This window comes from Artibeus jamaicensis, unplaced genomic scaffold, assembly GCF_021234435.1.
Source record: "Artibeus jamaicensis isolate MK-2021 breed Jamaican fruit bat unplaced genomic scaffold, CSHL_Jam_final scaffold_614, whole genome shotgun sequence".
In the NCBI taxonomy this organism is placed as follows: domain Eukaryota; kingdom Metazoa; phylum Chordata; class Mammalia; order Chiroptera; family Phyllostomidae; genus Artibeus; species Artibeus jamaicensis.
Genome location: NW_026522050.1, coordinates 6,761,008 through 6,778,935, shown reverse-complemented (window position 1 = coordinate 6,778,935; position 17,928 = coordinate 6,761,008). Strand labels below are relative to the sequence as shown.

Below are 17,928 nucleotides of genomic sequence, written 5' to 3'. Positions count from 1 at the left end.
GTAAAGAGGAAGAAAAGAAGGAGGAAAAGTAGGAAGAGAGAAAGAAAGCAAAAAGTTAACATTAATTAACCCTGACTGGTTAGCTTAGTTGGTTAAAGCACTGTGTAAGGCTGCAGGTTTGATCCTCAGTCAGAGCACAACAAGATGCATAAATATGTGGAAAAACAAGATGATGTTACTCTCTCAAATCAGTTAAAAAAAAGTTAACATTAACTAGTCCTTTCAATATACAAAGAGCCAAATTAGCTAAATAATGCCTCCATAATGATATTACTTAATCTTAAATGCACTATAGTTCATTGTTGTAGTTTGTTTGGTTTTAATATCAATGTCTATGCCTTATCCTAAATCAATTAATTCAGAAATGAAATATTGTGGAATATCAAGCAACCCAATATTATAAGTTTAAAATAGTTCAAGCACAACAAAATAATGTAAATAATTAAAAGTGGTTTGATCATGTTTTATTGTTTTAAGTAGAACTTATATTTAGTTGAAATATTGCATGTTTACCAACATATCTATCTATACACCAGTAATTTGAAAAATGCAGTAAGAGCGTTCTTCGAAAAGATACCATTCATCCCTGTGTCCTTATGGTCCATGTGACTTTCCAGAAGGCCTCTTTGACATCTTTGTTTCCCAGGCTGTAGATGGTAAGGTTCAGCAATGGGCTGACCACAGTGTAGAACAAGGCAGCCACTTTGTCTTTCTCCAGAGAGTGGGTGGAGCTTGGCCATGAATACATGGAGAGCAAAGGTCCATAGAAGAACATGACTGAGATGAGGTGAGAAGCACAGATGAAGAAGGCCTTGCACCTTCCAGGGGCTGAGCAGCTTCTCAGAATAGCCAGAAGGATGTTGAAACGGGAAATCAGGATGGCAAGAATGCCAGAGAGAATGGTGAAGCCCACCACATCTAGGAGGACTTTTTCACAGACCTGGGTTTCTGTACAAGACATTTTTACCAATGATGGTACATCACAGAAGAAGTGGTCAATGATATTTTTACCACAAAAACTAAGACAGAATGTGTTGGCAACATGAGCTATGGCATTCTTGAACCCTCCTACATAAGAGCCAGCAGAGATGCCAGTACACAGAGAGCTGTACATAGTACCTGAATGAAAGAATGGGCTATAGGTGGCCTTGTGGCGGTCATACACCATAGCTGTTAGGAAATAGAACTCCGTGTAGGCTACAACACAGGAAAAGAACAACTGGGCTCCACATACAGCCAAGGGAATGCGTTTATCTTCTGAGATACAATTGGCCAGGATATTGGGAATATACACAGAGGTGTAACAAAAGTCTAAAAAAGATGAATTGCTGATGAAAAAGTACACAGGTGTATGCAGGCAGGAGTCAATATGAATTCAAATAACCAGGGTCATGTTCCCTGACAAGGTTATCAAATAGAGTGTCAGAAATATTACAAATAAAATCACCTGCCACCTGGGGTTTGCTGAGAAGCCTACCACAATGAACTCAGGCAGGATGGTATAATTTCCTACTTCCATGTCCACAGAGAAGAAATCCTTATAATGATTCTGGAGAAAAATTATTTAGTGATTTTTCTATTGAAAGAAATAAACAAAGGGATCACTTAAGTCAACAATTACTGTGAGTCTTACAGACTTTTATCCATGACTGTCCAATATACCAGAAGTTCAGTCTGTGACTTTGGAGGAACACAGGAACCGGTGTTACAATATGATTATAAAATGAAGCCTTTCACTTATTAATTGTTTAATGCAAGGCAAGTCCCTCAGTCTCACCAGACAAGAAAAATGAAGCCACTGTCAGATTTCTGACTAGGTAAAAAAGATGAATGATAATACCCAGCCCAATGCTAGGTACATAAAGAGCACACAAAAAAAATTTCAGTACCCTTTGTATGTTATGGTTATACAAATACCAATGTACATACTAATTCTGCTACAATTAATACAAATAGAAATATATATATATGTATAAATGTGTGTGTATATATATATATATATATATATATCACTGTGTGCCAGTTAGTATTCTAAGCTTTAATTTCAACTTATTAAATCTTTTCCATGATTTTATAAGTTAAATATTATGATGATCCTCATAGAGTTCAAGAGACAATTTCAAGCGGTGGCTTGTATAGCTCAGTGGACCAAGGGCAGGCTACAAACCAAAAGGTCACAGGTTCAATTCCCAGTCAGTTGCACATGCCTGGGTTGCAGGACAGGTTCCCAGTAGGGGGCATGTAAGATGCAACCACACATTGATATTTCTCTCCCTCTTTTTCTCCTTCTCTTCCCCTTTCTCTAAACATGAATAAAAGAAATCTTTTAAAAAAGAGACAATTTCAAGGTCACAGAGCTGGTCAATAACAGAGCTGGTGGTTGAACCCAGAATTGTCTTTATTAAGAGTAGATGTTTTCAACTGTTAAGCCATGTTTGTCTTTTACAGGTGAATTGTTTCTCTCTTGTTCTGCTACTAAGGCAATGCCATAATCCTCCAACAACTTGAATTTCTTTACTTATTAAAAAAGAGTTTTTAAATCTTTTTTAAAATTATTTTCCCCACCTTCTCTTGTTGATGTTAGATTTACATACATAGTTAAGGAAGTTTTTGATATAACGGATGCTGATCATTAGAAAGAAAAACTCCAACTGTCGGTATGAGAGGTTTACTGAGAAACCATAAATCCTTTAATGTTCACATCTTGAAGCTCAAAGCTCTCAAAGAGAAACTAAAAGGAGGCATTAAGTTAAAAATACAGAATTATTGCAAAGGGTAGGAGCTCCTTCTTTCTTTCTGCTGCCTAGAATTCCACTGTGTATATGTACCACAATTTTTGGATCCATTCATTTACTGACAGGCACCTAGGTTGCTTCCAACTCTTGGCTATTGTAAATTGTGCTGCTATGAACATTGGGGTGCATAGGTTTTTTTGGATTGGTGTTTTAGAGTTCTTAGGATATAATCCCAGCAATTCCATTGCTGGGTCATAAGGCAGGTCCATTTTTAGTTTTTTTAGAAAATTCCATACTGTTTTCCATAATGGTTGTACCAGTATGCAATCTCACCAACAGTGAACTAGGGACCCCTTTTCCCCCACAACCTCTCTAACGTTTGTTGTTTGTTGCTCTGTTTATGACAGCCATTCTGACTGGTGTAAAGTGGTATCTCATTGTGGTTTTAATTTGCATCTCTCTGATAGCTAGTGATATTGAGCATCTTTTCATGTGTCTCTGGATATTCTGTATGTCCTCCTTGGAGAAGTGTCTGTTCAAGTCCTTTTCCCATTTTTTAATTGGGTTATTTGTCTTCTTAGAGTGGAGTCGTGTAAGTTCTTTTTTTTAAATTTTATTGATTATGCCATTACATTTATTCTATTCCCCCCTCCATTCCCCTCGAGCCTGCACACCCCTCCCACACCATTCCCCCCTTTAGTTCATGAACACGTCTCGAGTTCTTTAGATCCTATATTTCCCATATTATTCTTACCCTCCACCCTATTTTCTATCTACTGTCTATGCTACTTATTTTCTGTACATTCTTCCCCCTTCTCCTTCTCCCACTCCCCTGTTGCTAACCCTCCATGTGATCTTCATTTCTATGGTTCACTCCTGATCTAGCTGTCCTCTTAATTTGCTTTTGTTTTAGGTGTGGTTGTTAATAACTGTGAGTTTGCTGTCCTTTCACTGTTCATCTTTTTTATCTTCTTTTTCTTAGGTAAGTCCCTTTGACATTTCATATAATAAGGGCTTGGTGATGATGAACTCCTGAATTTGACCTTATCTGAAAAGCACTTTATCTGTCCTTCCATTCTAAATGAAAGCTTTGCTGGATAGAGCAATCTTGGATGTAGGTCTTTGGATTTCATGACTTGGAATATTTCTTTCCAGCCCCTTCTTGCCTGTAAGGTCTCTTTTGAGAAATCCACTGACAGTCTGATGGGAACTCCTTTGTAGGTGACTGTCCCTTTATTTCTTCCTACTTCTAGAATTCTCTCCTTCATTTTAATCTTGGCTAATATAATGATGATATGCCTTCGTGTGTTCCTTCTTGGGTCCACCTTCTTTGGGAGTCTGAGCTTCCTGGATTTCCTGGAAGTCTATTTCCTTTGCCAGAATGGGGAAGTTCTCCTTTATTATTTGTTTAAATAAGGTTTCCACTCGTGACTGTTCCTCTTTCCCTTCTGGTACCCCTATAATTCAGATGTTGGAGCGTTTAAAGATGTCCTGGAGGTTCCTCAGCCTCTCCTCATTTTTTTGCATTCTTGTTTCTTCATATTTTTCTGTTTGGTCATTTTTATCTTCCTTCTGGTCTGCTCCCTTGATTTGAGTCCCAGTTTCCTTTCCATTACTACTGGTTTCCTGTGCATTACCATTCATTTCAATTAGTTTAGCCTTTATATGTTCCTCTAATTTGTGACTAAAATCAACCAGTTCTGTGAGCATCCTGATCACCAGTGTTTTGAACTGTGCATCTGAAAGTTTGGCTATTTCTTGATCACTTAGATTTATTGGCTCTGGGGCTCTGAGTTCTTCTTGAGCCATGTTTTGATCTGTCTGCCCCTGTTACGTATGAGGAGAGGCACCCTAGGTGTTCCCCAGGGCGGGGCCACCCAGGTCGCTGGATGTGACACATATGTGGGAGTGGGGTCAGAGAGGGAGCAATGGCAGTCCTCTCTGCTTAACCGGTCCGCCTTACCGCTCACCCCTACTTGCTTATCCAAGCGCAAATGTGTGACCCCGCTGCCCTGCACCAGCCGCTGGAGCCTGCAAGATCTGTCTCGATGCTCGCCTCTTCACTGGTTTATCTGAATGCAAATGCGCGACCGACTGCAGACAGCCAGCCGCACCTTTTCCCTGGGTTCCACCTGTGGCTAGCCCGCACCTGGGATCTGCACCCTCGGCTGTCTGTGCACCGCCCAGGGGGATCTTTTTTGCCCGACCAGCTCCGCTGCTGGCTTCGCCCCTCTCACCAGTTTAGCTGAGCATTTCATTGTTTTCAGACTCCGTATTTGATTTTCTGTGTGGTTTGGTTGCATTTATTGTTGTTAAAACTTTATTGTTTTTAGATTTGGTTGTGCGAGGACGCAAAGTATTCCCACCTATGCCTCCATCTTGGTGGAAGTCCCCTCATGTAAGTTCTTTGTATATTTTTGAGATTAAACCCTTGTCTGAGGTATCATTGGCAATTATGTTTTCCTATACAGTTGGTTGTCTTTTTATTTTAATACTGTTTTCTTTAGCCATGCAGAAGCTTTTTATTTTGATAAGATTCCATTTGTTTATTCTTTTCTTTAGGAGCTCCTACTGTTTGCAACAGCATGGATGGAACTGGAAAGCATTATGCTGAGTGAAATAAGCCAGGCGGTGAAAGACAAATACCATATGATCTTACCTTTAACAGGAAGCTAAACAACAAAACAAACAAGCAAGCAAAATAAAAACAATGACACTGAAATAGAGAACAAGGGGACAGAGGCCAGAGGGGAGAGGGGAAGGAATTTCAGGGGGAAAAGGGGAAGGATTTACAGGAACTAGTATAAAGGACACATGGATAACAACTAAGGAGGGGGTTGGGAATGGGAGGGAGGTGAGGGGCATGGGGGGTGGGCTGGGATGGGAGTAAAAGACAGAATACTGTAGTTGAAAAATAATTAAATTAAAAAATTTAGTTAACAAATGTTGCCTAGATTCTTCCCCCAAAAATACAGAATTAGGGCTGATGCTCCACTAGCCGGCTCCTTTTCTCTTAGCTGAAAAGGCAGTGGGAGAAAGCTAAACCAAAAGAGCATTGTGATTTAGTTCACTGTTTAAAACATTTACTTTGAGCTAAACCAGGTCAGTTTGTAACTACAATGCAAATGTAAGTTTTCTTTTTTTTTTTTTTTTACTGCTGTTCCATTGGAGTTGTACCAATTTTCTCCCTGTTGCTAACGCCTGCCCTGTCCAACCTCTACCTCCCCCACTCCCACAGTCAATCCCCAGCCTGTTGTCCATGCCTATGAGTCCTCTATTTATGTTCCTTGACTTGACCCTTCCCCTTCTTTTCTGTTATCACCCTCCCCTCCTGTCACTGTCGGTTTGTTCTTTATTTCCATGTCTCTAGTTCCATTTTGCTTGTTTATTGTGTTGATTAGGTTCTACTTATAGGTGAAATCCTGTGGTATTTATGATTCACTGCCTGGTTTATTTCACTTAGCACAAATTTTCTACCTCAAGGTATGCTGTCCCTGCTAGTTAGAAAGCAAGGAACCTTAATTTTTAAATATTAGGTATTTAAGTACCGAATATTTCTCTAAATATAAATCTCTCCTCTAAAGGTAAATAAATAATAATAAATATTTTTTTAATTTAGCCTTAAACAGGTATGCAGATTAAAAACAGAAATCTACTTAGTCTTCAGATAACTATGATACCCTTCTTTGATAAAATAACAAAGCACTAGTATTTTAAGTTAATTTCAATGAGAATAATAAAATTCTGGAGAGTTGCAGCTAAGAGGAAGCACAAATTATCATAAATAAACTAGGTACAGTTACTATAATAACCACAGGAATACTTTCTATTGAGGTAACTGAACAGTAGGGATGGGTTCTGCATGAATTGCACTAGGTCATACAGCTAACGCAGTGCAGAAACAGACAAATTTCCAATGCAGGCCTTCTCAGCTCCAAAATACATTATATGTTCATCACCAGAGCTACAACCATGAACAAAGTAGAAAGAGCCCTTGTCCTTATGTGGCTTAGAGTTCAGATTGTCACAACTACAGAGCAAAGCAATTGCCTAGTGTGATTGTGAGAGGTTACATGCCTTCTTGCCCAAGACCATGAGGAAAGTTAACGACAGGCTCAGCATCATCAGAACTCCTCAAAACACATTTAGTGTGTCTCAGGTGCCATAGCACTTAGCTGTCTGTCCCTTTTTTCACCTGAATGTCTTGATGTACGTCTTCGAGAGCAGGAGTTCTAAATTAAGGTCCATTATTCAATAGGAAAAACACAAAGGATTTTAAGGAGTCAAAGATCCCCCCTGAAAATGTACACAAGAAATCTTGTCTGTGATGTTTTTTTTCTCCCAAGAGAGTCTATCACTCTTTTGCCTAATTTCACGTGTGCTTTCATTGCACTTTCCTTATTTTTATCTTAATTCTTAGCATTTTATCTTTTACTTTTATTGTTGTTCAGTTACAATTGTCTCCATTTCCCCCCTTTACTCTCCACATTCTACTCACTCCCTCCTCGCACATTCAACCCACCCCTAACCCATTGTCTTTGTCTGAGTCCTTCATACATGTTTCTTGACGACCCTTCCACTTCTTTCCCCAGTTATCCTCCTCCCCTCTGCTTACTCTCAGTTTGTTCTTTATTTCAGTGTCTCTGGTTCTATTTTGATCTTTTTTTTTTTTTTTGCTTTGTTGATTAGGTTCCACTTATAGGTGAGATCATATGGTATTTGTCTTTTACCACCTGGTTTATTTCACTTGGCATAATGCTTTCAAGTTCCATCCATGCTGTCATGAAGAGTAGGAGGTCCTTCTTTCCTTCTGCTGCATAGCATTCCATTCTGTAAATGTAGCAGTTTTTTGATCTACTCATTAACTGATGGGCACTTAGGTTGCTCCCAACACTTGACTATTATAAATTCTGCTGCTATGAACATGGGGTGCATGGGTTCTTTCAAACTGGTGTCTTATGCAACTCTTAAATTTATCTTTTCATCAATTTAGAACCTCTCCCCAAGCTAGTGTAAAGTTTTCTCTGTCATATACTTCTCTATTATGTGTGTGCATGTGTATGTATATATACACATATAAAAGAAAATACATAAACATATCTGCATAGCTGTATGCATTCAGAAGATTATGTAAATCAAATATCTTTCAGAAGAAAAGTCCAATTCTTTTTTAAATTGGGGTGGACAAAAGAACAAAGCAGAAAAAAGGAGAGCAAGTGTCCTCATTTCCGCAAACACTCAGAATGATTTCCTTCCCCTTATTGGCTTCACCAGAAAGTCCCAGGAAGCAGTGGCTCTCTTTTCAAAAATTATCTTCACTCTATTACAAATTTCTAAAATTCACAAGAACATTTATCCTTGTTCTACAGTAGAAGGGCCTTTGGGGATATCCATGAGTCAATCATAAAATGTTTAATATTCTTTTTCAGTGTTATAGCTATTTGAGTTTTCTTTTCTTCATTTATCTTCTTTGTGCCTTCCTTCCTTCCTTTTTTCTTCTCTTTTGTCTTATGTGCAGATATCCCTGCAAGGAGTAGTTGTACTGTTATCAGAAGAACCCAGTTCTTGCCAGGGGTGTGCCTCTAACTCCATGACCTTGAGTAGACCAATTCTCCACTCCACTTATTTGTTCCTTCACCTGATAAGGAAAAGGTTTGGCTCAGATGATCTCTAAGGTGGTTTTTACTTCTAACATTTCTGTAACACACAATGATGTCTGAGTTTGAAGCCTGAGGAATCGGCAGTTAACAGTTCAGGGAAACCAGTACAGCAAAATGCTGATGAATTATGCTTGTTGTGTGAGACTGAGGCTGCAGGGCCCAACACTGTTCCCGATCCCTTTCTAACAAGATGCCTTGGGTATCATTATGATTGAGTGGGTACTCAGATCCCAGCAGTTGCTAAACTTGAAATAAATTATTTGCCTCATTTCTAAACAAGTTTCAGAGGAACTATATAATCAAGGCAATTTTAATAAGAAAATTTCCTGGGTTATAATTGCTGTTCAGCTCTGAAAGTGAGTCCCTGAGGTCTATTGTAGGTCAGACAGCAAAGAAGGCTAACCCTGGGGATGGACAATGCCTTTAATTGATTTCAGGCAGGAGGACCACTTTCCAGAACTATTGGGTCAGTGGTTGCTATCCTGTCTTCCTGGGTTTGATCCCTTTCCCTATAAAACAAAGCAAACTAAAATTTATTCCAATTCAGCAAAAACTGGCAAACCCAAGAGATTAAACTAATTTGTAAATTTTGAAATACGTAGAAAAGGATATAACCCAAGCCTTTGTTATGTTGAAAAGCATGAGTCTTGCAGAAAGACACTTCTAGTTTTGAACACTAGGTCTTGGTCTTGAGAAAATTACTTAAAATTTCTGTGTTTCAGTACCTTCAACTGTAATAGCCCAATAAATAATAATACCTGCCATGAAGAATTAAGTTAGATAATGCATATAATGTGCCTGGAACATAGGAAAAGCTCATTAAATACTGTTGTTATTGTTCGGTCATCACTCTTACCTTCACCCAGGCTGTCATTGCATGAGCTCCTTCCAGGTCCCCTCAACTCCCGTCGCACTTCATTCCTGACCACCTACACAAGGTACCCATCCAGCTGGGTAGCCCTACATGGTAATGTGTACATTTTACCCATTTCTGAGTGTACAATTCAGGGGCATTAAATACATTAACGTTGTCATGCAACCATGACCACAATCTATCCCCACAATTATTTTTTTCTCACCCCAACTGAACTCAGTACCCATCAAATACAAACTCTGCATTATCTCCTCCCCCAGCCCCTGGTAACTATGATCCTACTTTCTGTCTCTATGAATGTGGCTACTTTATGTCATATAAGTAGAGTCATATAATATTTGTCCTTTTGTGTTTGGCTTATTTCACTCAATGTCTTTAAGGTTCATCCATGTTGTAGCATGTATCAGAGTTTCATTCCTTTTTAAGACTGAACAATATTCTGTCATATGGCTGTTTTTCCATTTATCTGCCAATAGACATCTAGGTTGTTTTCACCTTTTGGCCATAGTAATAATGCTGCTATGAATGTCAGTCTGCTTTTTAAAGACAAAGCAAAGATTTTCTGCTGAGATAAGGATGTAGACAGTTATATAAATTATCGGCCAGTTTATAATCAACAGATGTTCCTCAGCATCTACTCTGTAGCAGGCATTCTACTAGGAGAACAGTAATGAACCAGAAGAGATTTTTACTCAGTGTGTAAAGTCTAGGTGTGCCAGGAAACATGCGGATGAAGATGGGGCCACTGGCCGCCCTAGCCCAGCGGGCTGTGACCATCAGAAACCCTTCACACACTCTTCAGAATGCAGCCTACAGAGCAGGTCTGATGGCACAGCCCTGGTTCCCACAGAGACTGACCGCAACGTCCACTGCTCTGCTCTCTGCTTCACCACACCATGCTGGCTTGGCCTAATTCAGGCACCTGAACAGCTACTTCTACAGCCATGTTGTGGACAAAGGGTCACGGTGCTGCAGGACACATACATGCTTCAGGTGTCCATGGAGGTGTAGCCGAGCAAGAGCTGGTGACCAGGCCTGGAGAAGTCTCCTAGTGCATGTGGCTCCATGTGGCCTCTTGAACCTGTCTTTCTCTTTGTCAGATATGTCCATGCCCTTCAGATAATTATCATTTCACTGATGTCTACGCAGCAGCATGGCTAACTACTCATGAGCATTTAGCAAATTAGAGATTCACCTGATTTTTGAAATACGTAATCTGTAAGCATTAGATAGGAGCTGAATTCTATTCTCATTAAAACAAGACACCTCAACATTACATTTATCAAAAAGAGAAAGCAAAGAATATTTTTAATATCATTTCTTTACATCTAATTCAGCTCTTTTCAACATATATGTGCTATAATAATTTTCAAACTATTATTAAAAATTATTCATCAGGAATTGTTCATAGTAATTTCAACTGAAAACCTGAAGGTAGGGCTGTGGGGCTCATCAAAGCAAACTCCAATTTTTCCATTCAAGGACTTGGAAAGAAAATAGTTGTAATATTTGTACACATTTAAAACATCTCCCCTATCATTTTCTACTTTATTTTTAATTATCATGATGTGATATTTAAACATAATAAAATGTCTAAACAAGCTGCACTATATAATCCAATTCTTTCTCCATTTCTTGGGCATGCTGTACAATAATGGTTTTTCTTTATTTTAGTGACATGAATTATGTTAAGCACTGTGATGTTTAATTTTATGAATGAACTTGGCTTTGTCATAGGGATCAGATACATGTTCCAACATTATTCTGGATGTCCCTGTGAGGGCTTTGGGGGAAGAGATTAACATTTAAATCAGTGAGCTTTGAGTCGATTGCCCTCCATAACACAGGTGGGCCTCCCCCAATCAATCGAAGGTTTGAATACATAAAAGCTGATCTTCCCTGAGCAAGAGAAAATTCTGCAGCAAACTTCTTACAGACTTGAACTGCAGCATTGCCTTTTCCTGGGTCTGCGGGATGATGGTCTTTGGACTTGAACTATAACATTGACTCTTCCCAGAGTCTCCAGCCAGCCAGTTGCCCCTGCAGGTTTTGGACTCACCATCCTTCATAGTCTTTTAAGACACTCCCTTAAAGTAAATCTCATTTTATATGTACACACACATCCTATTGGTTTTGCTTCTCTGAGGACCCTGACAAATACAAATACAAATACCAATGACAATAGCAAACAACTGTGTAACTGCTATTGTTATCATTCCCACTTTATAAATGTGGTTACAAAAGCTCAGAGAGGTTGTGTATGTTACTTACTCAAGTTCACGCAGCTATTAAATAATACAGTCACAGTTTGAACCCATGCTTGAATCTAAGTCATGTGCTCTTACCCTGTATTCAATGTACTGCCTCTCTGGCACTACACAAGCATAAGGTTTCCCAAAAGGCAGTTTGAGACTTAGTAGCAGGAAATTAAAAGAGGTTAGCAGGAAAAGGCCAGCATTGTTTAAAGAAACAACAGAATAAAGTAGGAGCAACCAACCCTTTTCTATAAAGGGCCATCTACTAAAGATTTTAGGATTTGCTGGCATACTGACTCTGTGACAGCTACTCAACTCCGCTCTTGAACCCCCAGCGCAGCCACAGATAAGCCATAAAACAATGGCTGTGATTTACATGTTTGCCTCAATGACTGGGGTGAGGGGAGCTATAGGCACCTAACGAGTAGGGGCTGGGATGTGATGAAAGAGTCGGCAACACAAAGGACAGCGCCCACAGTCAAGGGGTCATGCTGTCCAAACTGTCTACTGGGCCACCTTTGAGAAATTCCAATGTAAAGGTGGTGCTTCCACCAGAATTTTACTTATGGATGCTGACATTTGAATTTCAAGTGATTTTCATAAGTCATGTAGTATTCTTCTTCTTTTTTGTCAGCCATTTAAAAATGTAAAAACCATTCTTAGCTTGCAAACTGCACAAACAGGTGTCATACTGGATTTCACCTACAGGACATAGTTTGCCAGTCCCTGAACTTTAGTAACCAACATGTACTGCAAGTAGTATAAGCATATTTTGTGGAACTAAGTCTATTTTGTGGAACTTTCCTTTCCAGTTATGCACTCATATGTCTCCACTGGTTATCTCTGTGTAAAATATATATTTGTACTATAGGAAATGCTTGAAACCTATGATTATTTTCTAAGTAAGAATTTAAGTTATGGTATTTCTCTGAACTGTGGCTAATTTAGTATGTTATTACTAATTAGATGTTCATAAGGAATTGTGGGTTGAGACTCTACAAAATGCAGGTTAGATGAAGACAAGACTATACAAAGAACTGAACTCACTTTGGCTGAATTCAAACAAGACCCGAATGTGAGGACTTTCACTGATGTTCTTCCAGACTAAGTTCAAGCCTTAGACAAAGGGTCTATGGATGGACACTTGGTCCTAATGGGATTGTCCTGCTGGAGTCCACAAAATGAGCCACCCATAGACTCAAAGGAATCTATGTTGTAGCTCCGAGCTATCTTCAGAATTGCACATCTCTCTCATTTTCTCCACCCTCTAATAAAGTCTCATCAGAAATTGTACCTCGGCCTCAACTATGCTGTAGGTGACTTAAAATGAAGTGCGTCTGTTGGCAGGTTTGGGAGGAGGTGATGGAATCTTCGAAGAGTAGCCACTGATGTGAAGCAGAAGAGAAGACTTGGAGCAATGGGAATAGGAACTTGTGGGTGGAACAGAGGCAGCCAGAGGCAGCAGGGAAGGTGGGAGAGCAACACCATGGATTGTTTCTCTCCCCTGGGGATGCTCTGAACTCCATGGAGAAAAGACACTTACAAACTCTGCATTTCATACATCAGTAAGGATGGGAACTTGAGTCTATCACAATTTGACATTAAAGGAAAGAGACTGCCATTGTTACCTATTAGCTAATGAAACCAATGGATACTTGGGTTATGTACACACACAATTACAAACACATCCCTAGAAACAAGGTGCCACCATCACCACCCAAACTTGCATTTTGAATTATTTCCTTAGGACAGTCCTCCAAGAGAAAAAGCCAGTAATCATGCATCTGTTATTAAAAGATGTTGACACCAGATTCCAACTCTCCCAGTCAACTCTTTTCTGCTCTCTTGCTCCTCTTCTTTCCATCTGAGCAGCTGCAGAGTGGGAAAGGAGGGGCAGCAATAATAGAGAATCAGATCTCCCCCTTTCACCTCTATAGATTCCAGAGACTAAGATGGGGAGAGAGGAGGTTTTAATCTGGAAAAGTGTGTGTAGTTGAACATTACAGTGGAACTTGACTTTTTAAAAATTTCATGGATGTACCCCAATTTATTTAACTAATAGCATAACAGTCTCAAAGTGGCTTCTTCTCTATTTCTTTAGTTATAGCACTTCTTTTCATCAAACTTCAGGTTGTTATCATTGATGGTTGCTCTGTACTTTAGTTGAAATTTTGATGTAGCCATGGAAGGAGAAGAGCACAGTCTTTACTTTCTGTGCCATCTTGATCTAGTCTGAACTGGACTTGACTTTTTAATAGTTGGAGATGAACATCATTTGTTTCTTATTTCCAAGTGAAGGAAAAACTATTACATCTCTTTGTGATAGTAGAAGTGGCCAGGAGTTTTGAGATGATACATTAGTGTTTTGAAAGGGCAATGATAGAAAATAATGAAGGCCTACTATAGCCTGTGAACTTAAGCACCTACAAGAAACTGATTACATGTCCTCAGTAAATTAGGTGTTGTTATAAGTAGTTTATAGGTGGGATTAAAAGACAACCCCAGCCCTGGCTGGTGTAGCTCAGTGGATTGAGTGCAGGCCTGCGAACCAGATAACCACGGTTCAATTCACAGTCAGGACACATGACTGGGTTGCAGGCCAGTTCCCAACAGAAGACGCAGATGAGGAAACCATACACTGATATTTCTATCCCTCTCTCCTTCTCTTCCCCTCTAAAAATAAATAAATAAAATCTTTTTTAAAAAAAGACAACCCCCAAAATCACAAAACACCAGTGATAGAGCTAGGACTAGAATTCAGTTGGCTGTCCACCATACCATGCTGCCTCCACTCTCCCTCCCATTATCACAACTAAGATCCTGCAAAAGAACCTGTGTTGGGGAATCTGGCACACTTAGGATAAAACACTTGTTCCAAACTGTCATCATTTTCAACAGATACTTTTTACTAGGAAGCAGCAAAATGCAATTATAATATACCAAGTGATTTCTTCTGCCATCCTCTAATTTAATCTTTGTGATACTCCTACACTATAGTGGATGCTATCATTACTTCCATTTATTTCATTATAAACTACACTGATAACACAAAAAGATTAATGAACAGGACTATATATTAGGTCTCCTATCCTGTCAGCTCTGTGGATACAGAATCATGTCCATTTTTTTCACTGTTGTCTGCTACACCAGGCTCATCTTTTGTGTGCCTGGCACACAAGACATTCAATAATTACTTATTAAACATATGAGTATATGAGGTCTTCCAACTCTAACGTTTACTTCTTTTTGTTATAAAATTGTGCTTTTCTACCATTTCCAGTACATACTCTGAAAGAAATTCTATCCCATCTAGGAAAGCAACTCTAAAATAATGTTTCTGAAGTTTAAATGAGTCTGCCATAAATACACTTGACAGCAAGATACATCCTGGGCTTCATAAAGTATAAGATTATGAAAGGCATTTTCCCCCAAGACTCAATGATTAGCCAGTCATCTGGTTAGGATAAACCAGTCTCTAAGGCCCCTAACAGTATAAAGCATGCTACAATTGTGTGAGTTCTCAGTGACCAATTGTCTGTTTTCAGAGATTGTGCATTACACAAATAAAATTAGTAGAAAATAGCTCAAAAACACCTTGTATGTAGAAAAGTGCTCAATAGTTTATAAAATTGTTTTCTCAGTCTAACCAGGAGACAGACTATGAGTTTCAAAGAAATTTCTTAATCAACTTTGCGAAGTTTATTTGGGGAAAAATAGGACCAAAGAATTCCTTAAATTCTGAGGACATTTCTATAACAATTTAGCCATGATATTAAAATGTCATCTAGGAAAGCTTATATATTTCCTCATGTATAACTCTCTCCTTTTCACATCTTCATTCCAACATTAAGAGATAAAGATAGATCAAGAAAGATAATGTAGAATTAGGTGGCATTCCTTGGTCTCTAAAAGGAGCTCAGGCCAGGGCTGCAATACACAGAATTGCATCTGTGTATTCCCTTGTGATGCTACAAATCTACTCACCTTCCTAGCAACAAGTAAAGCTGGTTATATGAAGAGCCTACATATAACCACCACATTAATCTGCACTGACTGGGTAATGAACTTCTTAACAGGGTTTAGTAGGCACTATCATATGCACAGCCAAGAGAGCATCTAAGAGAAAAAATGAATCTTAAGAAAATACAAGTCTTACCCATTCTGACACAAGCTCTTTCAGGTATAAAATGCTTTAAAATGAGCACAGGTCTCTTTATAACTGTAAACAGACACTGTGGACTACCTCATCTGTCAAAGCTGAACACAGTCTGTCTTCATTCCCCAAGATGTATATAGTTATTTGTGTTAAGGACACCCCAAAAATCAATGTTTACAGCCAAGGATTTCTTTCCATTGACGAGCTTAACATGAGATCCCCACTTCTTTACAGATTCTTATTGATGGGAGCAACATATGAGTGCAAAACCTAAAATATTGCATTTTAAAATTCCGATACTAAGGGATCAGCAGGAAGAGAAAACATATTAGCAGAATGATAGAAAATTAATGACACAAATAAAATAAAGCTTTTCTGAAAATAATTGGACTATGAGGAGTCAAAGAGAGGTGAAATTAAATGGGCTGTGGGTTCCAGCTACAATATTGGTATATTGCAGAGACAAATCACACTCAGGGCTTAATAAATCTACGCTAATTGACTAAATGAACAAACAACTGAATAGATGAATGGATAAAGGGGTGTCATCCAGCCTCCAAACACTTGCAAGTAGCCTTAGGAATCACACAATCAGTCTTTCCATTGAGATTTCTCCCCCAATTTCCATTCAGATAAGAATTTAAGCCTTACAAGTCATCCTCCTAAAGAGAGTCCTGTGGATGGCATCTTTGACCTCCTTGTTCCTCAAGCTGTAGATAAGTGGGTTCAACATGGGGATGACTGCTGTGTAAAACACGGACACCAGTTTATTGAGATCCAGGGAGAAACTGGCACTCGGTCGTACATAAATAAAGAACAGGGTACCAAACATGATGGAGACGGCTGTCAGGTGGGAAGAGCAGGTAGAAAAGGCTTTGCGCCTCCCATCAGCTGAGCGGATCCTCAGGATGGCAGTGAGGATGTAAATGTAGGAGACCATGATGGTCAGACCACTGAAGACACCCACAGCTCCAGCCATGACAAAAACCACCAACTTACCAAGCCCTGTGTCAGCACATACAAGGGAAAACAGGGGAAACACATCACAGAAGAAATGATTGATGACATTGGGGCCACAAAAAGGGAGGCGAAATGTGTTTGTTGTATGAGTCATGGTGTTCATGAAGCCAATGACATAGGGACCAGCCACTAGCTGGATACAGAGGCTCTGGGACATTGCAACTGAGTACAGTAATGGGTTGCAGATGGCTACATAGCGGTCATAGGCCATGGATGCCAAAAGAAGACACTCTGCTGTCACAAAGAACCCAAAGAACCACTGCTGCAAAGCACAGCCCAAGAAAGAGATGACTTTCCTCTGCAGAAAGAAGTCAGTGAGCATCTTGGGGCTCACAACAGAGGAAAAGCACATGTCCACAAAGGACAAGTGGCTGAGGAAAAAGTACATAGGTGTGTGAAGGCGGGAACTGATACGTATCAGAATAATCATCCCCAAGTTTCCTGTTAGGTTGGTAATGTAGAAACTCAGAAAGAGCAAGAAGAGAAAGACCTGCAGTTGAGGGTTGTAATTCAAACCTGTGAAAATGAACTCAGTGACTCTTGTGTAGGTTTCATTAGCCATTGAGTGGTTGTGATTTCCATTAGAAGAGCAGAGGAATCACAGCAAATTTGGTGAACATATCTTCAAAATTGGAACACAGAAAATATACTAGAAACTGAACTAACAAGGAATGATGGGAGTTAGTTACAAGCTGCAGCTGTGAATACAAAATGAAATAGAAACCACCACAAAAGATCAGACCCACAGCTATAATATTTATGACTCTGTAGAATCCATCAAAACATTGATTTAAAAAATGGAAACCTAGAAAAGAGGAGCAGCTTGCTCAAGATCCACTTAGCTGACTCACTGAGCATAGGTGGTTTCACAATAGACATCTGTTAACTCCCACCTTAGTGAACTTTACCTGAGTTCACCGTGTGGCCACACCCCTGATGAAATGATGCAGGAGAGCAGAAGTGGGGCAAGCTGGAGATGAAATGAGTGGTCGCTCATTTTTCAGACAACTTCCTTTGTCGTGATTATGACATAAGACTCAATGCATGTTATCCAACTGCTCTGGCATCCACCCCCTCTCACCCTAGGAAAGTTACTTTTCTTCCTCTGTGAATCAAGAATACTAATAGTAATACCAATCTTCTAAACTGTTGTGAGGATTAAATGAGATAATGCACCCACAGCATTTAGCAATGTTATTCAGCACCTACATAAGTGCACGATATGTTT

At 39.4% G+C, this 17,928-nt stretch overlaps 2 protein-coding genes across 2 annotated transcripts; both read right to left on the bottom strand.

Moving 5' to 3' along the window:
* Positions 1–580: 580 nt before the first annotated feature.
* LOC119040858 (olfactory receptor 9G4-like) lies at positions 581–1,558 on the bottom strand. Its single transcript, XM_037133969.2, is given in 1 exon segment — positions 581–1,558. A coding segment is annotated over 1 exon segment (939 nt). The 5' UTR covers positions 1,520–1,558.
* Positions 1,559–16,320: 14,762 nt separating this feature from the next.
* On the bottom strand, positions 16,321–17,262 carry LOC119040889 (olfactory receptor 1009-like). Its single transcript, XM_037133990.2, has one exon. The coding sequence runs from the start codon at positions 17,260–17,262 to the stop codon at positions 16,321–16,323; it is 942 nt and encodes a 313-aa protein (XP_036989885.2).
* Positions 17,263–17,928: the final 666 nt, after the last annotated feature.